At 33.1% G+C, this 25,970-nt stretch overlaps 1 protein-coding gene across 1 annotated transcript in view; it reads right to left on the reverse strand.

Moving 5' to 3' along the window:
* Nucleotides 1-440: 440 nt before the first annotated feature.
* LOC133181175 (DNA-directed RNA polymerase II subunit RPB1-like) overlaps nucleotides 441-25,970 on the reverse strand; it is a 47,357-nt gene continuing 21,827 nt past the window's right edge. The window contains exons 29-49 of the mRNA XM_061315715.1: nucleotides 19,660-19,971; nucleotides 19,509-19,562; nucleotides 19,291-19,327; nucleotides 19,087-19,138; nucleotides 18,674-18,816; nucleotides 17,110-17,235; nucleotides 14,184-14,236; nucleotides 11,850-11,910; nucleotides 11,602-11,713; nucleotides 11,049-11,101; nucleotides 10,459-10,941; nucleotides 10,193-10,297; nucleotides 5,688-5,801; nucleotides 5,266-5,397; nucleotides 4,409-4,461; nucleotides 4,209-4,227; nucleotides 2,518-4,062; nucleotides 2,309-2,402; nucleotides 1,471-1,515; nucleotides 992-1,016; nucleotides 441-703 (exon numbers count right to left, since the gene is read on the reverse strand). Coding sequence (XP_061171699.1) covers nucleotides 460-703; nucleotides 992-1,016; nucleotides 1,471-1,515; nucleotides 2,309-2,402; nucleotides 2,518-4,062; nucleotides 4,209-4,227; nucleotides 4,409-4,461; nucleotides 5,266-5,397; nucleotides 5,688-5,801; nucleotides 10,193-10,297; nucleotides 10,459-10,941; nucleotides 11,049-11,101; nucleotides 11,602-11,713; nucleotides 11,850-11,910; nucleotides 14,184-14,236; nucleotides 17,110-17,235; nucleotides 18,674-18,816; nucleotides 19,087-19,138; nucleotides 19,291-19,327; nucleotides 19,509-19,562; nucleotides 19,660-19,971 — 3,862 coding nt within the window. The 3' untranslated portion in view covers nucleotides 441-459. The remainder of the gene's footprint in view (nucleotides 704-991; nucleotides 1,017-1,470; nucleotides 1,516-2,308; nucleotides 2,403-2,517; nucleotides 4,063-4,208; nucleotides 4,228-4,408; nucleotides 4,462-5,265; nucleotides 5,398-5,687; nucleotides 5,802-10,192; nucleotides 10,298-10,458; nucleotides 10,942-11,048; nucleotides 11,102-11,601; nucleotides 11,714-11,849; nucleotides 11,911-14,183; nucleotides 14,237-17,109; nucleotides 17,236-18,673; nucleotides 18,817-19,086; nucleotides 19,139-19,290; nucleotides 19,328-19,508; nucleotides 19,563-19,659; nucleotides 19,972-25,970) is intronic.

Genomic DNA, 25,970 nt, shown 5'->3' on the forward strand with positions numbered 1-25,970 from the left:
TATTGAGAGTGAAAGCTTGCGATTGTGACGTCACAAAAGAACAACACAAAAACACACCGCTTTGTGACCTATTTCTTAGAACAAAACTCAATAAAATTAGATGTTAACATCAAACAAAGTGCATAAAATCATTGGAATGGGAATAACTATCTTATCATTTCTTATCTGTGACTGTAAATGACTAAATGCTGATTTAATGGTCACAAACATCCGTTTTACCGTGGACACTTATGCGTTGCCAGTAAAACTTAGTTTGCTACTGTTAAATCAGCACTAACGTCACAAATAACAAATGAGAAGACAGTTATTCCATAATTTATTTTAACAAGAGATTAGGTGAAGTGACCTTCAAGTTCAATGTTAAATTAAAAAAAATCAAATCAATAATACTGATCAATATTTAATAGAAATCAACAAGAAATCATAACAATAGCATTTCATCCAACTATCACAAACAATTCAATTATCATCTATATTGAACACAAATGGGTTTGCCAGGTCTGGCTTTTGATCGGTTGATTTTACTTGTTGGGACCTCCCCCTGGATCTTGTAGTCCGTGGCTCCTCCACCTGCATGTTGTAAAATATTTTGTTATCTGCCTGGTGCTGCGCCTGTGTGGCTTCCTCCAAACACTGAGGATGAGCAATCTCATCAAATCCATGTGGTAATGGCTCCAGACACACTATACAGGACTGCCCAGTCCTATGTATTGGAATAAGAATTAGAAAATTGAAGTATATATTGTATATAATAGACTGGCTATCAAAGAATGAAAACATTGTTCAGGCATCTTTAATCTAATTAAATTAATATTTAAACCAAACTTTAACACATGGGGCAAGGCACCAATTCTGACACCTATATTTGAACCAAATTTCTTAGGATCAAGTGGGTTGTGAATGAGATTCTGTGCTGCTTAGAATGACCTCCTAAACTTTTCAAAAGAAAACCATGATTTATTACATTTTGCATTTCTGCATGAAAACTTACATATTTCTGGATGGCGATAAATTGTCTGAAAAAAGAAAAGATAAAGTTTGATGTAAAAATACTATATTACAAAAATCGTGTTCAAGAAACTATAGATTGTGTTAATTTTGCTCTTCTGAAAAAGCTGATATGTCCCCTACATGTGATGAATAAAAGTAAAACATTGCAGTTGTGGGAACTCAGGTAAGAATGCTTAGACTCTTTACAGGTAGAAGGTATTAACCTTCCTTCCCTTTTATTGCATCTATGAGTTTTATCATGTTATGAAATTGTGAAAATATTTATTACTAAATGTATAGATGAGGACTGAGAAGATTTTCCCCAATGTATTCTAAGAATTTTGAAGTTTGTAATACAAAATCTCACCATGAAAACACTGGATTACAATATTTCTTATTTTCTATAATGCATGGGATTATTGTACAATAATTCATTTCTCATTCATCTACATGTGTTTGCATTACTTTACATATGGGTACCTTGATTTCGCTCAGCCTCTGTGTCCATGTTTTCATCGGCATTATCTGCAAGGGATATCAAGAAAATTAATTTATAGGTACTTCTTTTACTGAAATAAATAAGATACATGTACATATGAATATAATGAAAGGAAAAAGAAACGCGGGTAACATAATATGTGATAATCATTTTACTGTATAGCCGAAAATTATGAAAACTGGTCAGAAGAGTTTTTTTTAGTTATTGTGCACTAAAATAGGTGTCTAAAATTATTCAACAGTGAAGTATACCCTGCCATATCCATAATACCAACACACTGACTCCTTTGGCATTCATCCATAATCCCTCTTACACACTCACTCTTATCCCCTCTCCTGGACTCACCTAGACCTTCCTTTTACACTCCCTCTTGATCCTTCTCTAAAATCATCTTTGATTCCCCTGAATCCCCACAAAATCCCTCTTACACACTCACTCTTATCCCCTCTCCTGGACTCACCTAGAACTTCCTTTTACACTCCCTCTTGATCCTTCTCTAAAATCATCTTTGATTCCCCTGAATCCCCTCATACCCTTTATCCATATCTTAGATTCACTGATGTCTTTTCTGTAAGACTCACCACTGACATCTCTCTCACTTTCACCATTCATATCTCCAATAAATCCATCCATGACCATTTCTTCAAACAAATCATTAACCTCAAACTAAACCTTGTCCTTCTCTTATGCTCACTGTTACCCCCCCCCCCCCCTTCCTCTTACACTTGTTCTTAACATCACTCAACTACCATATCCCTTTGACATCTCTTACATTCACGTCTCTCTTACACTCACCCTCAACATCTCCTTCACACTCACCATTAACTTCTCCCTCACACTCAGCTGCGTGGGTCTCTATGTGGTCACTATCAAACTTCCTATAACACATGGGACAAGGCACCAATTCTGACACCTAGAACACATGAAACAATACTTTGTATTCAAAACAATGGATTTTTGTGTGTGTTTTTCATAGCAAGAGTACAAACTGAACTTAGAAAACTTAAGGAAAATATTTGATTGGATACCTTAGGAGGAGGTTTTCTTGAAGTTTCACTCATTTTGGTTCTCCTTGTATATGTTTTTACAGTCGGTTTATTGTTTGTCCAGTTTCTGGCAGATAGCCATCCCTCACCACTTTCAACATGGACATCTCTTTCCACCTTCTTGTCATCGTTGGAGGTTGGACTGTCGGTGCTTTCATCAGACTCTGCTACCTGGAACTTTCTCGCTTTCTTTGGCTCGAGTCTTCTCTTTATGTTCAGTTTAACCTCACCTTCCTGACTGCTGTTTTCCTTTGGCCTTGGTGCATTCTCCTTGGGTTGTTTAACAGAAAATATAACTTCCTCTTCTGAGTCGTCTGTGATGACTTCTTCAATAACTTCATCTTCTTTCTCAACATCACGTTTTGAAGCAGCCATTTCTACACTCTCATCATCATTCACAATGATTGAATTAATTTGGTCACCACTACCTCCAGCATCAAAATAATTATCTGTCATCTGGGTATTTGAGTTTTCTTCATTGGTTTCAATCTTATTTGAATGCTTCTCCTCCATTGCACACATCTGCGTAGCATAAACATCTCCATCCGGATTAATCATTATCCCAGGATTCCTGGCCGGATGTACAGTTCCATATTTTACTGATTTATCCTTCTTTGCTAATTCTTGAATGAAATCCTCTTCCATTCTAGATGTTGAATCTGAACTAGCTGTGCTAATGTCACTATGATGTCTTTTAAATCTGGTTTTTGAAGTATTTTCTGATAACATAAACTGGTTGTTGTGGTATATATCATTCTTTTTACTTTCAGTAACTCTATTTCTAAGTGCTTGAACATCAAACTGTAATTGCTTTTCTGGCCTTCTGTTTTTTTGTGAAGTCCTTCCATTTCGCTTGGGGTCTTGCTTTCTGTCTAATTTCAGAAATGTATCCTCCGCCATCAAAATATCCGGAGTGTGTCTGTCTTGAACACGCCTCTGTTCATGAATGGTTTCAAGATCATTTTCTTTGTCTTGTCCCAAAAAGTATTCAGATAATTCCTGATCCTCTTTCTGACCCTCCAGAGGAGGCAATTCCACCTGACTACTTTGGTCCATCACTTCCATTACATCATCATCCTCCACAATATTCACTGTATTTTTGACAGAGTCCTTCTCTTTATTTGTTTTTCTTCTTGTTTTGGTCAATTTCAGAGGTCTATTTTCTGCCTTAGCTGATCCTGTTTTAATCACTTCATGGGCAGCTGCATCATCATCCATAAAATCAAGTGGATTCTCATTCACAGAGAATTGACCATACACATGATCTTCTGTTGTAATATCATCATCGTCACCATAAGTAGTAATGGCCACCTCCTGCTGACCTCGCTTTTTCAGGTCAATCGTTTTCTCCATATGTCGACCAGGCTTGACAGGTTCCCCCCTGTCCATGTAATTGCATGATTTAGATTGGAGGAGAAAAAGTTTCCGATGATAAATCTCAAATGCTTGCAGAATCACTTTTGTGTATCTCTCGACATCTTTAATATTAGGTGCATAAAAAGGAGTCCTGATCTTGTTTCTTTCTTTCTGTGAAAACAAAGGCACTGGTTTTACTTTGGCCACAAAATTTTGAAGATATGACCAAAGCATCAATAAGCAATTTTCTCCTCTCTTGTAAAATGAATTTTTAAATTCAGAATTTTTTTTCCCCTTCAAATTATGGTTCTACTCACCTTCACTGACTTCATTTTCCTGTTGTTTTAAAAGAAAAGAAATATACATATATATGCAATAAAAAGATTATAATACATTGTCAGACAAGTTGTTTATAATAAATATATAGCTTAATCATAGATGGTATATTGTATTTTTTACCTTTGTAAAACTGAATGGGGTGTACAATGCATGAAATCTCAATAAAATGATGAATTACCTGAAATGATGATCGTTGGAGAGTGTCTTACATGCATGTTTATCAGCAAGGTCCTATTTTAAACAAAGAAGAGTTAATAATAAATCATTATTGTAAATTTAATCAAATTCTTGATAGGTTTTTGTAATACAAAATATCATAGGATTATACATGTACATTGACCCTCTGCAACATCTCTCTCCCAAATATTTCATTTTAAGCTACAGCACTTTCACTGGACGACGAATATATTGATTACATAATTTCTGAAGAATGGCAATTTGGACATTTTTGAAGAGGTCCATTCTCAATTAGGAATCAAAGTTTACAGGTCCAGACTATTTTCTACCACTATTTTTCTTCAGAATCTGAATTTGACCTAATTTTTTGGGGGTATGCAACACATTGAAATGTTTTAGAGTAGGTCACTTCCAACAAAATAAAGATAATATAAACATCTAGGGTTACATCTGGCAAGCTTTCATTCAGAAACTATATCTAAACCCATTCACAAATTTGACTCAAGCTCGCCTTACTGAACATTTGGAGTAGAATTATCCTCACATACTGTGAAATCACTGATTTTTGTGGGGGTTAATTTTCATTGTTTTCGTAGTATGAAGAGACCCATAAGTTCAGTCCTCCATGAAATGTTAACATTACATGATTACAAGATATAAAAACTCAGCAATTCTTCAACCACAAAATCAAATCCCCACAAACAATTTTTTTTTCTCAAACCTTGAAAATTTGACCCCACAAAAAAAAAGTGATTTTACAGTAGTAATGACACCTGTTGAAGTGAGCTGTCTCATTTTTAATTACTTATACTGCATGTTAAAAATCTCTTTAGCTATGATGTGAGAAATTCACCCCACCTGTTTAAAGAACTCCAAATCGTTCTCCATGGGGGACACTGATCTGTGACCCTTTTCCTCCTGGATGTCCCTCCCTTTCTCTGTACCAGGGGGCATCAGTTTAATTCTTTTAGAACCGACTGTATTCTGAATCTATAAATAATTTTTTAATACATGCATTCCTTTTTTTCCATTTCTAAATAATACTTGATTGCATACTACTCTGAAATGCTTCTGGTGCTTTTAAGAATTTCTACACAGTACACAATTTTACTGTTTATTCTCAATAATACACAAATGCTTTTAAAAAAAGAAAATTTATTGTTGATATTTATGTAAAGATTGATGTTGTGAACGAAAAAAAGTGTTTATAAATTTTCAACTTATCATTTAGAGGAAAATGAACAACTACATGCTGTATTTTTTTTTCACACTGTACTTACCTTTGGCTTTTCTGAAACAAAATTCTTTTCCTCTTCCTCACTGCTCTCTACTATTGTTCTCTTGTGGGGATTCTTATTCACTTTTGGTACAAAATCATCATCACTTTGCTCTTCCTGTGTAATACATCATAGTTCATTAAATTCTGTGTCTCTCTAATAAGGTATATTTTACTTCCATTGCATCTTTTACCAATTATAGATGATTTCAGAATAGCCACTGTCAATTCTGAGAATGTAATCTATGATTTTTTTTCTCTCTCTCTCTGTTTCTTTGTTGAACTGTTAGCATTGAATGATACAAGAAAACCTAAGTCATACAAATCCCACAGTATTAATAATAATCAATAAACTTGACCTTTAGACCTTGACCTTTGAGCAAGTGTCCTCAGGAACTATATGCAGCTATTCTGAATTGTGTAATGAATAGCAACAAAGCCAGTGTGTTAAAATAAACATTCAACTTTTTGTAGCACATAAAGTGTGTTCATGTGAAAATAACACTTGGACTTTGCCCTTTGAAAGAATGACCTCAAAATATATACATGTCTTCCTCTATCAACTGTTAAACTAATTTGTGTAGAGAAAATTTTCTATTCAGTTAAAAAAATTCTTTACCGAAATCAGAAACAGCCATATTGATAGTTTTGACCTTTGGCATTGATCTTTATCTAAAATATATCTTACCCATCTTAATTCACATAGTGCATAAAATGATTTTATGTTAAAAACATTCAAGTTTACTGCAAAACAAATAATTTTCACTTTTCACCTTGACCTTTGACCTGAGACCCCAAAAACTAATTATGACTTCCTCTAACTATTCTAAACTTTGCAGCAAATATGAAGTTCTTACTTACTCCTCTAAGAACACACTAGATACAAGATGATGTCCCTAAACTATATTTAGATTTCACTTGCATTGTAAGTATCATACATTAAATTAAAAGTCTACTTTTATTTTCTATAAACAGCCATGAAATAGCCAAAATGTGAGTACAGTGGCGTTTCCAGTTGGTGGATCTAAATTACTGGCAATTTTTAATGAAACTGACAACAAGCAATCGTTTATTTACTTCATTAAACGTCATTACTGAATTATTCAATCAAAACTTGATTTAAATGATATAAAAGAAATAAGTTGTGATAACCGATTAAAAAGGAAAATGTGCAAATTATTTTCCAAAGGAAGGTGATGTCACAAGGATTACATATGTGAAGTATGAAAGCCCTAGCGTCAACCATTCAAAAGTTATGGCCAAGGTTAAAGTTTTTCAAAAGTAGGTCAAACTCCTAGGTCAAGGTCAAAAGGTCAAAGTGGTTGGTATCCAAAGGAAGGTGATGTAACAAGGATTATAAATGTGAAGTATGAAAGCCCTAGCTCTAACCGTTCAAAAGTTATGGCCAAGGTTAAAGTTTTTCAAAAGTAGGTCAAACTCCTAGGTCAAGGTCAAAAGGTCAAAGTGGTTGGTATCCAAAGGAAGGTGATGTAACAAGGATTATAAATGTGAAGTATGAAAGCCCTAGCTCTAACCGTTCAAAAGTTATGGCCAAGGTTAAAGTTTTTCAAAAGTAGGTCAAACTCTTATGTCAAGGTCAAAGGGTCAAAGAGGTTCATATCCAGAGGAAAGTCTTGTCACAAGGAATACACATGTGAAGTTTGAAACCCCAAGCACCAACTGTTCAAAAGTTATGGCCAAGGTTAAAGTTTTTCAAAAGACTGACAGACAAACAGACAAACAGACAGACAGGACAAAAACAATATACCCCTGGGATCTTTCGATCCGGGGGCATAAAAACAAGGCGATTATAGCTGCTTTAACACAAAAAAAGGCTTTTGTGTGAATGGTCATTGAAATAGTGGTAAATAATTGATAACACTGTAAGTTGTGAATATATTTATATATCGAAAGACTATTACATATATGTAGAAGGTTTTCCTAATAAATTTATTGGTAAAATTTGTATATATTCCTCACTGAGAGCATCGTGGCAACGAACCCCAAGTACAATATGTACTTCTTAATAAACTTGCTTACATGAAAAGAGAATATTAATGAATAAGGCATTATTCAAATACAATTCTGTTGTAAAATTTTGTGCTTTAATCAATACATTTCAGTTTTTTTAATACAGTCTTTTGTATCAAATACTCGGCCTATTCCAGTGGCGGATCCAGGAATCTTGAAAGGGGGGGACCAGTTTGGGGTTGGGGTAGGGGCCCACTGACACACCGGACACACCAAAAAAAATTGATTTATTAAATTTTATGTATATTTTGGACACAAAACGGGAGGGGAGCTGGGCCCCCCTCTAAATCCGCCAGTGTATTCATAGGGCGTTATATAAAAGCTAATTTTCACACAGGTTCTTGGGTCTTGGATTATAAATATGTATGTACCTTATAGATACATGTATGTAAAAAAAAAGAGGTAAGGTACAGTTTTCACATATCAATAAGGTACATACATATTTATAAACCAAGACCCAAGTACCTGTGAATTTTTACCCCCCAAAAAAAAAATATTTCTCAGTAAAATGTGCATATTCACTGCTTTTATTCTTGACGGAAATGAAATAAGAGCATCTGAAGTACAATATCCATAACATAGTATATACAATATCCATAACATAGTATATAACAGGTTTCACAATAAACGTCAATTAATGATATTGTAATTTAAGTTTTACAAGGGGGGTTGGGGGTTGGAGACGTACTTCTACTTCATGCAGGATTTTGAACAAAGTATTTCTTCCTGCTATAAGCCTGAGGTTGTCAATAGACACTACAATATATATATTATTCGATTTTTTCTGTCGGTAGTGGTATAAATTCAATTCCCTGCGCTTGCGCGGGATTTCATCTAGTTTATTAATAAAATAAGACCACGATACATAAACTGGCAAGATCGAAATTATGCAGCTTATGTCATTTCCATCTGTTACAATCAAAACATTTGATGATAGACAATGAAATGGGCAGGTACAATTTAAAACAGACAACTTAGGAAACATTGGATTGAAATTCTAGTTCAAAATTCATTTTCAATCTATCTGAGCTTTTTTCATACACAAAGTGTTAATGTATGATCCAAAAGATAAATAATTTCAAATGTAGCTTGAAATACATGTAGTTTAAAATTAATGTATGTCAGAATTTTCTATCTAATATTTTTAAGGACATGCAAAAGTTAAAGATATAGAAGATTTAGATATATTCTTACAGCTTACAACCATTTGATTCTAGAAGGGGGGAGGCAAATTTTGAAATGGTCGCCCTCTTTTTATTTCTTTAAAAACTCTGGACAGAAAATTCTGATTTACATAAAGAACTATGCACGGTAACTCCTGATTCCCGCCTACATTTTACAACCATTTAATTCAATATTGATGACAATTTGGCCATAAAATCTTTGTTTAATGCAAAGAACAGTTCAATGGTAATTGATTAATTATTTTAATTCCAGTGCTAAATAGTAAAATATCCCTAATTCCAGCTCTTGGAATAAGGGGGGTAGACGATATTTTCCACTGAAATAGGGCTATAGAGCATCACCATATTCTGAAATAGTCTTGGATATGAATAAATGTTTCTTAAATCTTTTCTTATGTTTTATGCATATAAAATTAAGCATATATATTAGTAAAATATAATGTTTCAGTTGTAAAGCACTTGGAAATTAGTGAAAAAATAAGCATTTTTGTTGTTTTTTGTATATAAACATATGTTCCCCCTGTGAAACACAAAAAGCTTTGGTATGAATTTGTGAAATGACAGTCCATATAACCCGTAAAAAGGAATTTTTGTTTCATGGGGGGGAAAGATGTTTTAAAAATATATTCCCTTCTCCGTTGATTTCTATAGTGAAAACACGAGTTTTACCAAAATTTTAGAGTTATCTCTCGTTGTTTTCCCAAAGAAGTAATGTTTTATGAAAATCCATATAAATATCAATATAAATATTAAAAATCATTCGAATATCTTAACTTTTGAAAATTGACTTGGAGGTAGGCGGGAGAACAATACTATCGTTCGCAGTTCTTTTACACTATTCCAAAATTGAAATTATTTGTCTTCTGGATAAATCAGTAACAATGTGCTTACAAGAGTAATTGAAGTGGATTGAAAAGGAATTTCAAACTAGAATTTCAATCCAATGTTTTCTCAGACATCCATATATAGTACCATCCCATTTCTTGTCCATCATCAAATGTTTTGACTGTAACAGACGAAAATGAAGTAAGCTGCAAATTTCAGATCTTGTCATTAAATGTTCCATGGTCTTATGTTTTCAAATCACATGAAAGCATAATGTGTAGCAGTTCGGCTACATGGACTGTGGATATCAGCCTGGGTGCCTAAATGGCAAGACTAGTGATACAGCCTAGGGGTCTCAGGTTCGATTCCCAGCTAGCCATATATTTTCTTTATTCATTCCTCCCTTCCCACTACATTTGGTAGTCAGTGTGAGAGGCCTTGTTTGTGAAACATAACAAAAATATCTTACATTTTCTGGAGAATCTGGAATTATCACAGGGCTCTGTGTTGCCTGTTGTTTTTGGGTCAAATTCCTGAAAACAGCTGCCTTTGCTTTCTTGCATGTCCTGACAACCTGAAGAAATAATCAATAGTCAACAAATGGATACCTGCAAGTAATAAGTTTTTTATTGTCCTTCTTCCAGACCAAAACTTTAAGAGCTATTCACCAATTTTAGTGGTACATATCAAAAACACATTTAATCTTAATGTGCAGCTAAAAATCAATTTAAATACCCTGTCAAACACTCCTCCATTATGATCTGGATTTTCGGGTGCTTTAGATGTTTTAGTAAAGCATTCCTCAGTTTTAAGCTCTTTTTTGTCAATCTTTTCCTTGTTCCCAACTGAAACCTCTTCCACTTCTTGTTCCCTGTGTAATCTAAAACTCATTCTACCTATTGGCTTTTTGTTTCCTCTGTGTTCCAACTGTTCTTTTGAATCCTCGCCCTCTATCAAATTTTCATCCAGTAAAGCACCATCTGACTGGGGAAGGTCTTGGCTACCTTTGTTCAATGAAATGGATTCTTGTGAAGCATTCTTTGATTGGTGGGCTGTTGGAGAAGCTTTTCCTGATAGGCTGGATTCTTGTGAAGCTTTCTTCAATTGGTGTGATGTTAAAGACTCTAATTCTGACTGGCTGGATTGGCTATGATCTATTTGTGTGTCCATGTCATAAGGATTCTCTTTCACATCTTGTTTTGACAGTTCTATTGCTCTCTGCATTTAATTTTATAATAATCAGCATAAATTAATTCATGTCATTGTGCAAATTTTGATAATGAAGTAATTTTCTTATATTCCATCAATGTTTGGGCTTAACTTACCACAATTTCCGCTATTTCATCTTTTGACATTCCCTTTGTATCAATTCCACAATCTAAACATAAAATAAGTATTTGTTGAGTACTGATTTCTTTAATGCAATATTAAAAATGTACTGACCATGTGTTTCAAGACAGATATGAAAAGAAAGCTTGTCATATTATGCTTCAAGAGGAATGCTTGTTCGTTTGCCCTAAAACATGTTCGCCCTTGACACCATTTGCTCTAGTCCTTGTTCACCGTAAGTCCATTCACTATAATTCTTGTTCACTCTAGGTTCGTTTGTCTTATTTTAATGTTGAATACTCATGCATACAGTACAGATGAAAAAAAGGTCTTCATGCATACATAAAATGAATTATGTTAATGGGTGATTCTTCAATGCATATCATTAAAAAAATGTTGTCAGATAAAAATCATAATTTCCATAAGAATGATTTTAAATAACAATAGCAACTGTGTTCTTGAGTGAATGAACACTGGGCGATCAGAGTCTGGCAAACAAGTATATAGGGCAAATGAACCCGATATCCTTCAACAGGGAACATTTTTTACCTTTCAACATCTTTCGACGCTCCCTTTCCTCTGGTGATACTTTAGGAATTGTGTAATTCTTATTTAAGGAGGTATATGACAGAAGGTCTTCAGTATCATGTTGACTCACAGTCTGTAACACAATATAAAGCAGACTATACAATATGGACTCATAAACATGGATATAAATAATCCTAGTTTTAGAAATCTACTCCTTTAAATACATTCCACTGAAAATGATCAGAATTAAGGAAAAAAAAATAATATACCGCCGCCGCTTTTGCTCTTCTTTCGTGGTTTCTGAGTTTGCTTTCCATTTCATACGAAGATCCTTTGCCTGTTCGTCTGATAGATGTACAGACTGTATATTTGTATTGCCTGTGATTAACAGTGACTTTTAAAGATATCCTACAATTCAAATGTTTCTTACAATAACTAGAACGTCTTTATAACAACAAAACTTTATGATATTCGATCGAATCGACATTGCAACACGAGCAATCATCAACTCGAATTTCCTCAATATATAATGGTAGTTTGATGGTTTCGCCATATGCAATGACAATTTTGCGTCTTTTAAATAGCAGTGAACTTTTAACTTGTTTTCACACTAATGTAGTTACAGATCTCAATTTTATTTTGCTGTTAAAAAGCAACATACCTCCAAGAAACCCCTGGCCCCTGTGGTTAAAAAATGGCGGGGGAGGTATAAAATGTAAAGCTGTAGTTGACAAACCGAATGGATCCGGACTTTTCCCCTAAGCTATATCGATCCCCTCTTTCCCGCACATATTTATCTTAATCACATGTGCCTGGGTATTGATATATATAAGTATGTATGATACCTTATATACATATAAATACATTTATATGTATATAAGGTATCATATATGTTACATGTATAAAGACCCAGGCACCTGTGATCTATTTTATAATTTTCTATTAGTGTTCTGTATTGGATTTCATATTTTTTCTGAAAATTATGTAAAAATTCTGAAGAGATTAAATTGATAATGTACGTATAGGTGGGATATGTGCAAGGAAATAAACAATTTAAGACCTTTTAGCACACCTCAGATCTATAATTAGTTTCCAATTAGCTGTTGTTCTTCATCTGTCTGTAGGACTGTAAAGTTAAAACTTCATTGTTTCAATTTTTTTCTGCAGAATCAGAGGTTTAATAAATGCCACAAAGCATCCTTGAGTTAAGGGTATTTAAAATGTACAATTGAAGAGCATTATGTCCCCTTCCAAGGGGCTAATGTTTGGTCTCCATGGGTAGGAACTAGGAAGGGACCACAATAGGGAATAAAATTTCAACATAGAAATACATTAGGAAGAAAATCTTTAAGTACAACAGAGCATGACTTATCATATCAATATGCAACCTGCTTCAGGTAGTGCTGATTCAATTTATTCATGGCCTCCAGGGGTAAGGTGGGGACAAAATAAAGTATCAAACTTTTACATTGGAGTATGATTTTTAAAAAAAATCTATAATTACAAAACTTTCTCAAGAACAGCTATACAAATCAGGATATCAATACACAGGTTCCCTTGGGAAGTGCAGATGTTAAACTTTGTAGGGTGGGGCCATCATAAGGGATTTTTTTAAAAACAGAGAAATACATTCTACAGAATTTAAAAAAAAAAATCTTCTTGTAAAGAACAGAAGGCCCATAATCGATTAAAATGCAAGCATCCTCAGAGTTCAATTTTTTTTTGTTGTGACCCCCTGCCAGGGGAAGGGTTGGGACACAATTTAGGGAATCAAAGTTTTACATGGGAATACTGTAAACCACCTCTTATTTGCGTGTGAGAAATATCCGCCAGTTTCGCGACCTACTTTAACTCGCAAATATTAATCCCCACGAACCAATTATTTTGCTTTGTATATGTAAAGAATGTTTCCTCAGTCATGAAAAATAATTGTCACGAATTAACTTCAAACTGACGAATTGTGAATAAAAAATGACGTGAATAATAGTTGGTTTACAGTATTTGAATCTCCTCCTCAGGCACGGGTGGGTCATGTTTATTCAAATTAATTGTGAAAGACACATCTACATTCTATACGAAGCCAACAAAAGAGTGAACTCAAAATTTGTAATGTTTAATCTGCATCAAAACAAATACATATATTGGTACACTATAATAGATGAAATAATATTCAAAATAAATTCATCTCACTTCAAGATGAAAAAGCCTGATTGACACTTATTTATAACTTTATTTTTCATAGAACTTGTGATGACACCTACATCACACTGCTCAATAAATGAGATGACAGTGATACGAGTGACAGGTTACCAACTACAGAGCTAAAAGCAACAGCTTAACAAATTGTTAATGCAAATTGAAACACGACGTACATTGTTAATTCTTAAAATCAGACCAGTTTTTTTCTTTGCAATATGACCTAAGAACAGAAACACAACAATATTATTGTTAGGTTTCTGAATTACAGTATTTAATAACCTAAATTCTTGTTGCTAATTCAACAGTCTCTCAAGTCTCTCTCCTAGTGCTGCAGCATATTTCATCAAAAGACAGAAAGATGTTTTCATTTAATAACTTCTCCTTCAAGTTTTCGCTGCCTTAGAGATTTCAGTCTCTCAATCCACTGATCCATCTTGACATCAGGATCGACAAACAGCTAAAATACAAACCAAAAATAGGCATAATACATGTATCTACTCTACAAAAGTATAATACAAACCAAAAATAGGTATAACACACGTATCTACTAGACAGCTATAATACAAACCAAAAATAGGCATAATTACATGTATCTACTCTAGACAGCTATAATACAAACCAAAAATAGGCATAATTACATGTATCTACTCTAGACAGCTATAATGCAAACCAAAAATAGGCATAACAGGCGCGTAGCCAGAATAGAAATGATGTGTACGCAGAGAACGGCAGGGGGTTGGGTGGGGGAGGGAGTCTTGACCCCCCCCCCCCAGTGTTTAAGACCGCTCTGATCAGGCACGTAATATAGCTTTTGCCAGCCAGGAAAAAATTACAACTTTAAAAATTTTGTCAAGCAAGGACGAAAAAGGAAGACTGTCAAAATTCGAAGTCCTATTTCTTGTGTGTGTGTGTTTGTTGAAGGGGGGGGGGGGGTGTCCATCTTTCACAAACCAAATTTTTATTAATACATTACCAAATTACCATGATTTAACAATGGTGCAACAAACACTGGGGGTCCACCCTTTCAATGTACATTTTTTCAATAGTAAAAGGTTAGATTTTGGGAATAAATAGTGGGGAGGCTCCCCTGATACTACGTGCTTGCTGGTGAGGACCCAGAAGCTCCGGAGTTTTACCAAATATTTCATTCATTTTCTTGAAATATAAAAATTATGCCATTTAGTTTTTGTTTAGGAAATAAAAGATAAGTAATATTTATTGTTTTAACGAAAATTAATATTTCATGGAAACTTATTGTACATATAATTGAGGCTAAAATTTAACCGATATATCAATTGGTATCATATAATCATTCTTAACGTTTAAAAACACGTATACAAAATTTTAATTATGAACATAAAATATCGTATTGTAAATCATACTAGTAGATCATAGCATTCAACGATGTGGCTGAAATTTATTTTTTCAAAGATCTTTTTTAAAAAAATATCAATGTATGATAGAACAATGACAAAATAATGAATGATTTATTTGGATTTGTCAGTTATTAAATAAAAGATTTCAAATTTTATCATACAGCCATGATAATTCAAAATTTAAATCGACACAGTATGACACAGAATAATTTGAAACACGAATATTTGTTAGATGTACTGAGATTTTTTTTCTCCGAATAATTCTCTCTTTTTTCTTATCTTTTTTCTTTTTTTCTGGAAGTGATGTGTACGCACTTGCGTATTTGCGTATAGGCAGCTACGCGCCTGCATAATTACATGTATCTACTCTAGACAGCTACAATACAAACCAAAAATAGTAGGGATGTCAACGAATAGTCGACTATTCGACTATCAGTCGAATGGACCGACGATCGAATAATGAAACGACATTCGAATATTATTATTATTACGATTGACTTTCCATGTACTTAAAAAAAGTACTGTAATTGTAAGTGCTTCACTAACCCGGAAATTATATGTCAGATACTGCCTGTGTTGTTTTTGTAATAAATTACCCATCAAATTACTGGACTTTGTTTGGAAAAATATTAATTGGGCTTGATCTTATACCCTGTACCAATTACATTTTGTTATTTTAGGATTGCTCAAATCCAAGGAACGCACCATGGCCGTAACATGTTTTGACACTTCGATAATTATTAAAACAATCCGCTTAAATATTTTAATGACATTTTGATAGCTGGGACAATCAATTGAATAAGCAGCATCAAACTGTTTAACAATATCACGAGCACCTGATTTTTATTTATTTCATACTAAGCTTAAAAAAAATAAAAAAAAAAATATCGGATGACAATTTTTAGATAATGCTTACTAAAACAAAAATTGACTGTATATACCGTTTTATAAATTCGATTGATGGAGAAATGATAATTTTGGAGAATTAGATGTCTAAATTTATTTCATATAATCATGCTATCCACACGTTACATTGCATTAATTTTGAGATTACTTTTCAAATAGATTTATGTAAAAGGGTTTTTGAGTTACAAATAGGCCATGTACCAGTGAAGTAAAATATAATTTTATTTTCAGAAAATGTTCCGAATATTCGACTATCGTTCGAATAATGCAACTGAATAATCGACTAACGAAAATAAATATTTTGACATCCCTAAAAAATAGGCATAATTACATGTATCTACTAGACAGCTCTATAATACAAACCAAAAATAGGCATAATACATGTATCTACTAGACAGGTATAATACAAAATTAAAAATAGGCATAATACATGTATCTACTAGACAGGTATAATACAAAATTAAAAATAGGCATAATACATGTATCTACTCTACACAGGTATAATACAAACCAAAAATAGGCATAATTACATGTATCTACTCTAGACAGCTATAATACAAACCAAAAATAGGCATAATTACATGTATCTACTCTAAAAAGATATAATACAAACCAAAAATAGGCATAATACAAGTATCTACTCTAGACAGGTATAATACAAACCAAAAATAGGCATAATACATGTATCTACTCTAGACAGGTATATTAATACCAACCAAAAATAGGCATAATACTTGTATCTACTCTAGACAGGTATATTAATACAAACCAAAAATATGCATATTACTTGTATCTACTCTAGACAGGTATAATATTGGCAGGAAATTATATAGCTTGCTAATTTTATCTAAATTTTCATCCTAGAGGCTTATTTATATCTGAAAGCAAGCATGAAAGACTCTCCTCTCAATGTTTATTTGGACTATTTCTAATTAAGATAAATATTTTTGGACTTTGATCTTACTAATGTAGAAAATTTGTAAATTTAAAAAAAAAACTTTTTAGAAATGAATCTGTGAATTTTTTTTCTTACAACAATAGTACTCACATTGGAATGAGCTAGCTTTGATAAATCATCCACTTCTAGGATTTTTTTCACTGCCATGTCAGGCTTGAACTCAGCAGCTGTACCAAAAGAAAAACTCTCTTCTTTTGAACTTGTCTTATCTTTGTCCTGTAATACAAAATTGCAAAAGGTAAAAAAGGGAAACTGACTACATACTGATGCTCGATAAAATCAGAATGAAAACAGAATTAAATGACCATGATTTAAATTGACCTATTTTTTCTTTCCAATCTAAAAAAAACACTTCTAGATTCATAAAAAGTGACAAAAATAAAATCTTGCATTAAAAAAACAATTTCAAACATCTTATCCTATTTACACAAACCATATTGTATATGTAATCTGTTTTATGGTGTAACCATAGGGACAAGCACAGTTTTATTTATTATTGAATACCATCAAAATCTTTATATATGATACATGTACATGTTTAACTTAGATCCACCTCTACACCACTGGATACTGGAAGATTAAAAGTCTGACGCACTCAGTTTGGACTGTGAAGTCAAATGTTTCATTAGTTGCACTTCCATAACAGAGTTTAATAGTGCAAATTTTTGAGAAAAGGCATCGATTTTTTAAGAGTAGATGCAATAATTTTTTGTTTCTTGTAATCTCTCTGCAAGAAGTAAAGAACAAGGTTCACTTAGGGCCTTTTTTGGCCCTGTGAATTTCAGAAAAAGTGAAACTGCTTGGTTTTCATTGACAATGCATCAAATATCACTTAAAACTTTGATGACTGCGTATCTATCAAAAATGACGTAATTTTCTGGCTAGCCAATGCATTATGACGTCATGAAATGCGTCATTTTCTTCATATCCTGAAAAATTCTACAAAAACAGCCAATTTTTAAAGCTATTTTTCGATATCTAATATAGAGCGCAACCTCTGATCTAAAATATGCATCTATTAAATGATAAAACTATTTCTGAAAATTACAAAGCATGTTTTATTTTTTAGATCAGAGGGTGCGCTCATATTATTTCTCTCCTGTGAAAGTACTCAAATATACTTGTTTTCCTTAAAATTCAAGAACATTGCAATTCCATGAAGCCTGTTTCCAAGACCTTGGCTTTAAGTAGAAAATTTTTAATAGAAAATGAAAGCACTAAGTCTCTACTTTATCTTGATGTTTAAAATGGAACATAAAGTGTTAGTCAATAAATTGGTATATCTACAGGGCCACTTTATGCATAAAGTGAACCTAGCTCTTTACTTATCTTTTATTTGTTCATCATTATTGCGTGGAATTGTGGTAGTGAAAAAATTCTAGGAAAGGTTTCACACAAAAATTTGCTTGACAAATGTGCAGTTTTCATTTAAATTTCCTCTTTTCTTACATGTTAATCTACAGAGCTTAATGCAATTGTGATTTTTTCCTTCATAGCAAAAATGAGAATATTTTCAGAAAATACATTGTAGTCTCAACATTTCAAGTCTTACACATTTATCATATAAAGGCAGGAACTATGGAGATTGCAACTTTAAATTAGACATGGAAACTTGGCAATAAAATAAACAGATAAAAGTTCAAAATGAACTTACTGTTCTGTTGGAAGAAAATGAAGACTGGACAAATGAAGAACTCTCAATTTCCTTGACAGCATTAGAAAACTGTAGCTGCTCTTTGAGGGATTTACTATTCTTTGAACTTGTCGTCTGCTCCTTAATCTTCTCATCTGCTGCAGCTGATAAATAATTTATTGATAAAAATTAACTAGTTAGTATTGTAAAAATTTACTGAATACTGAAAAAAAATCATTGGAATTCCAGTTCATAATTTCGTGCAAATGTGAAATGATATATACCACAAACAATTTTTTTTTCCTTTCAATTAATATCAACAATTTCCTAGACTAGATCATGCTGGTAATTTCATGTAAAAAAAAATCAATGAAAAAAGCAACAGAAAACCTTTGAAAATTCAGGTCAACTCTTCGCTTTATACATGACTATACCTGCAGCTTTTAGAGCCATTTGCATCCTGATCTGAGCCTGCTCAGAGGGTGTCTGAAAAAGAAAAAAAGAATTATTTTATGATCATTTGGAAACACTGATTTTGTTTTATTAAAAACATGAAAAAATAGTAAGGATTTTAGCTTTAAGGTTTTTATTTTCGTTCAAAATTGAGATTCTTATTTATTTAAAGTAGGAAAACTTACCATGTCTGCAAATCCAGGAAAATTTGCACAAGGGTCTCTGCAGAAAAAAAGATTTTTAATTTATTAATAATATTAATAAATATTAATCCCATTAATTTCACTATTAAAAGAAAGGTAATAACTTCTCTATTCTTTCACCAGCCATAACAGAATTGAAACTACAAGTTTCTGTAACCAAGGTGAAAATATGTAAATAACAAACTTTAGTTGAAGCTTACTCAGTGGATTTATTTTTTGGACTTCTTTCTCTGTGTCTGTCTCTCGATCTAGACCTATAGTGAATCAAAATTAAATATTATTGATGCATTATGAATAGTTCAGATTTGAAAAAAAATCTACCAGTAGCTGAAATATAAGCATATAATGAACCTTTTTGACCGATATCTGTCTCGACTTGATGACCTTGACCTGGAATATCTTGCACGCCGTCTACTGCGACTAGACGATCTGGATCTTCTGTCTCGACTTCGTGACCTCCGCCTGGAATACCTATCTCTGCTGCGTGACCTTGACCTGTACCTAGAATCTCTATCAAAGCTGTGTGATCGTCTTCTACTCCTAGAACGAGATCTCCTATGTCGCGACCTTTCTGGGGAAGATGATGGTGACCTTCTACGATGCTTGGACTTTTTGGATTTTTTATGTTTTGATGATACTCTGCTGTCACTGCTACTTAGGGATCTAAATATATATAAAATTACAAAATTAAAATCTGACTAAACCCAGATCTTTATTTACACTATTGCATAGAGGATCTGCATGGTAAACTACTTAAGCATGGTGATTACTGACAAATATCTACCTGTAACTCTGATTAAAATGACTGGAACCACTTCAATTCTGATTATATCGGTATTTGTTGGTGATCATACTGCTTTAAGGGGCATGGACACACTTGCATTAACATTTTTGTTTGCAATTTTGAATATCTATTTTTTTTTTATTTAAAATATAACCTTAGTTAAATGATTTGAGCTTAAGGGTGAGTTCAAAATGCATCGGACACATACCCTGCTTCCCCAAACAACTTTAAACAATAAACTTGCATCAAGTCTGATTGTCTCTGTGTTTTGACTTGTTTCTGTCTTAACAACAAAGATTTAAACTTTTAAATGCCAATTTTTATTATCATGCTGTATGAGTTCAAAAAATTCCATAATAATGGCCTTGAAGCGACATCATATTTGACATCATCAAAGAGGTGTAACCAGAATTTTATGATTTTGCAAATTTTTAGAGTTGTTTTTCTTTCATTAGACCTCAAGGGAACAAGTCCATCTTTAGTGAATTTTGTTAATGATTGAAAATTTTATAGAAAATTTCAAGAAATCTCATTTCAATGTTATTATTAATTTTCATGAAGTTGTTTTTAATTAGTGTTTTCATTTCACCATGCATTGGACACAAATTGACCATGCATCGGAACTGTCTGATGCATGGATAGGCCCGAATTACTTCCTTTTTCATATAGAGATACATGTATTATAATAATAGGGTATCAAAGTAACAGCTAAAGAAATATAAAAACATATTCAGAGAAAATACAAGTTATCAATATTTGACTGCTAGAAAAGGGGTCTATAAATTATTTTAAACTTGAAGATCTATGATAACCCCAGACCAAGATGCAAATTTTCATATTACAAGGCATTGCAAGGCCTGTCTAAGACAATGTGATGCAACTTAAACCAGGGTTGGCAAAAAACTGGGAAATACTCATATTTCCCAGGACGGTGGGAAATACTGGTAATTACCGGGAATTACTGGTTTTTCCCGGGAAATACTGGGAAATAAGAAATAGCTACAAATTTCATTCATATTGACATGTAGTACACCTTATTGGCTAAGATATCTACTTGGTATCACTGTCCAATTCTGGTTTCCAAGTAATTCATTTTATACAATCATAACACAGCTAGCATACTCATCATATACCAGTCATGAGTGTCGATTTGTTTCATGCTTGAGTCAAATGTAGTCTATAAAGGTCCATGAAATGAACCCAAAGATCCCAATTGTTTTTTTTTATGTATCTAAAGGAGGATCTAAGAATTAAAATTCTTACATGTAGAGTATGACATAAATATAAAACCTAAGAAGAAGCTTTTCAGTTCTACTCTAGGTAATTATCACTGAAAACAGGAGCACAAAACTGTCCAGAGCAATTTGTTAAAACAACATGATTGTTTGTAATAACTACTAACAGTGTTTATAGAAGGATCAAAACAAGCTTTTTTTTGGTCTTGGATTTATAGTTAATGAAAGAAAAAGTGAGCAAGCTCACATACCCCACGCTTCCCCAAAACTCGACAATGCAACATGTAATGAATGGCACAGTGCATTTTAAATACACAGTATAATTCAAAAAAGGGGCATTACTTGCAAAAAATCATCACATCAAAACTTCTTGCGTATAAGGACATTCAAATCTTTGTATGTTACAAATTTAACTGGGCTGAAGTTTCTAGATAAATAATGAAATCAAAATTTCTTGGTAATATACAAATCTATACATTATTCTGAAATACCTACAAAGTTTCAAGAAATTCAGTGCCGGAATTATGCTGACAAACTGTTATTTAAATTCCTCAGTGATTTCGATTTGTTAATGAGTGTAAGTCCATGTCCAACACATGACAGTTTACACATTTAAATAATTGATGGAAACAAAATTATGATGTAGTCATATGAATCTGTTTATATACTGTACTTATGAAATTATTTAAGGCAAAGCACACCAATTTGAAGGGGGGGGGGGGGGGGGGAGAACTATCGAAGATGGTGTGTGTGTGAGTGTGTGTTTGTGTTAAACCATTAATATTTTGATCTCAAAATCAATAGGAGTCTTTTAGGGTCATAAAATATTTCACATAGAATTTCATTATAAAAAGCTGATTCCAGTGGAGTTTCTTATTACCTAGCTGGAAAGTTTCTTCAATAAAAGGCAAAACTCTTAAGGCAAAAATAATGGAATCGGAATTTCCTGGTAATATGCACATCTACACACTGTGTACTAAATATCTGCAAAGTTTGTCCAAATTCTGTGCAGCGGTTTAAGAGGAGTTGTGCTGACAAACTGTTCATCTCTATATTCAAGATATGGCCAAAAACCTAAATTGAAAAGTGCCGAAATTCCCAGAAAAAATAATGGAATCAGAATTTCCTGGTAATATGCACATCTACACACTGTGTACTAAATATCTGCAGAGATTGACCAAATTCTGTGCAGCGGTTTAAGAGGAGTTGCGCTGACAAACTGTTAATCTTTATATTCAAGATATGGCCAAAAATCTAAGTTGAAAAGTGCCGAAATTCCCAGAAAATATAAAGGAATCAGAATTTCCTGGTAATATGCACATCTATACATTGTGTGCTAAATATCTGCAAAGTTTGACCAAATTCTGTGCAGCGGTTTAATAGGAGTTGTGCTGACAAACTGTTCACCTCTATATTCAAGATATGGCCAAAAACCTAAGTTGAAAAGTGCCGAAATTCCCAGAAAAATACGGAATCGGAATTTCCTGGTAATATGCACATCTACACACTGTGTACTAAATATCTGCAAAGTTTGACCAAATTCTGTGCAGCGGTTTAAGAGGAGTTGCGCTGACAAACTGTTCATCTCTATATTCAAGATATGGCCAAAAATCTAAGTTGAAAAGTGCTGAAATTCCCAGAAAAATAATGGAATCGGAATTTCCTGGTAATATGCACATCTACACACTGTGTACTAAATATCTGCAAAGTTTGACCAAATTCTGTGCATTGGTTTATGAGGAGTTGCGCTGACAAACTGTTCATCTCTATATTCAAGATATGGCCAAAACTCCAAGTTGAAAAGTGCCGAAATTCCGAGAAAAAATAAAGGAATCAGAATTTCCTGGTAATATGCACATCTACACATTGTGTCCTAAATATCTGCAAAGTTTGACGAAATTCTGTGCAGCGGTTTATGAGGAGTTGCGCTGACAAAAAAACAGGACTGACGGACTGACTGACTGACACACTGACTGACTGACTGACACACTGACTGACTGACGGACGGGTCAAAAACATTATACCTCACGCAACTTGTTGCGTGGGGTATAATAAACTTAATAATTTTACAAAACTGAAAACAAATTTGAATTGGAAAACTTCAGTTTTATACAGCCAGGGATATGTTTCAGAATGCTTATGGGTATGGGACATGGAGTAGTGATACATTCTGAATATATTAAATTGCAATTTGAGACATACCGGTATTCCATATTCTTCTTCTTCTGTTTTTAATCCTTTTTATGTTTATTTTATTTTTGAAGTTTGTATAAGATTGAATGAATTAAAGAAATAAAAAACTTTAACTTTGTATTTCCCAGTATTTCCCAATATTTCCCAGTATAGAGAAAATTTGTAGTATTTCCCAGGATGGGAAATACCGGTATTTACCGCTGGTAATTCCCACCACTGGTATTTCCCGGCCAACCCTGACTTAAACCTAATCTCCAGGTTTGTTAATTGATTTATCCATTATGAAATTAAAATAGAGAGTTACTTTTTAAATGAAGCATAAAAATGTTTTCATGTCACTTATTCATAAGCATTTCAGGTATTCTAAAGGCCATCACAATAAAATTAGGATGTTTTTTTGTTCAATGTACCATTTGTCTGATGCATGGGGGATATTGTCCGATTCATGGTAAATTCTGGCTCATTCCATAAAATTGCTTTTTAATATTTATCATATTATCTCAATTGATAGCATATAAGTGTATCTTCATATTTTAATCACATATTTCATATTATAAGCTCCACTTTGATAATATTCAGTAGGCAGTGATATTGCTAGAACATGTTCAAGAACGAGGATGTCCGATTCATAATGAACTCACCCTACATGAAAATTCTAAAGATTCAATGACAATGGCATTGTTTATAACTTAACACCAAATACCAGTGTTCATATACATTGGCTTGTGCTATGTTATCATTCATACGTTTACCTTTGAATGGTGTGTTTGATTTGCTAATATTGCACACAACACTGAAGACAAACTTGTGTGTTGGTTAAAATTGCTTTTTATGTATTTCTTTTCTAACTTTTCTTGATTATTCTTTTTAAAATCTTTCAATTTTCCACAGATTTCCCACTTTTCTTTATAATATATAATACTGAGGAAAATTTTTAGTATGTGAAAGTGGAAAGGATGTATGACAATCAAACACGTACCCCTGTAATTCATAGTTTCTGATCTGAGTATAAAATATCTGTCTGAAACACTCTTGTACATCATGAAATTAACAGAAATTTCAAAGGATATATAATCTTCAAATCTGTGTCTATGCCCCTTTAAATAATTGCAAATTTAACACATGACAAAATAATTTAATCTAATCTTCCTGAAACTAATCTTTTGGGCACTTCAAATTTCAATGCAAGAGGTAAATAAAGTCTTGACACCATCTGGTTGTTGGGAATTCTCTGTTTTCAGAGTGGCATCTACTCTGACTCTCCTCTGCACATGTCAATAAGAGATGAATCATGGATTAGACTTGGAATAGAGGGTTCACACAACATGTACAAGAGAGCTAGATATCTAGCATACAGGGGTTTAATCTGTGAACATAATTGTCCCAATTTTTAAAAAAAAATTATAAATGAACTGTAGTAAAATTAGGGATTTTACTAATAATGTCGCCTACCTTAGTATAAGGTGACGATGAAACACCCAGGTTTACATGATGATTATAAACACGGGTACATACAACACATATAAGAACAGGAAAACATGGTGAAAGGTAGACTGGCAGGACTCAACTGATGTGGGAAGCGTGCCGGCACGGGTGGGTGGCTATGAGGTCAGGGTGAAAGGTCATAGGAGATATATTTACATATGCATTTTCACTACATTCCTCCCCATTTTTATTTAATAAAGCTAGGGGCAAATGCTGTAATTTACTCAGAGGAATGCAAACCCCAAATATATGATTATTATTCAATATGACATGGAAAACGTATGAACTAATTCATGTATCCACATGAACTTGGCCAGAATTACTTCTAGCGCCTTAGTTCTGCAGGATAAACATGTATGTATGTGGCAAGATTGTATATGGTTTGATTTGCGAATCATGATAATCAACTTTATCTTCCACATTGGATCTATATAATGATCATGTTTTAGTCATACGCAGTCCATATTATCTATTATGAATCTAGTGGGTTTAAACAGTTATAAATTTATATTAATCAAAAAGAATACTATTGACCTATGACCTAACATTGACCTACTTCCATGAAAGTCCTGAAACCGAATGTTATGACACATGGTTTAGTCTAGTGAGATTCAGTTACACCAAGGTTAATATATATAATTACTTAATCATGTATACAACTGATTTGCCTAATTAAATTGTGCAGGAGTGCAGTCTATGTTAGAACCTTACAACAGATATATAAATAATATGTAATTTATTGCACTGTTGTGATGTATACTGATAATAACCTTATATTTTGATTATTATACTTTGATGTGTGTCGTCACCTTATCTACGATGCATAATACTGTATAACTATACTAACTTGAACTAACTTACAAAAATGTATTATTTCCTAGCCTAAGTACTAAATTAACTGAAGAATGTATATATCCTATATTCCTAACTAGAAATAACCTAACTTTGAAATATAACAACTGGAA

Source organism: Saccostrea echinata, unplaced genomic scaffold, assembly GCF_033153115.1.
Source record: "Saccostrea echinata isolate AGI-Se365-2 ecotype Australia unplaced genomic scaffold, CSIRO_AGI_Sech_v1 ptg000008l, whole genome shotgun sequence".
Classification (NCBI taxonomy): Eukaryota; Metazoa; Mollusca; class Bivalvia; order Ostreida; family Ostreidae; genus Saccostrea; species Saccostrea echinata.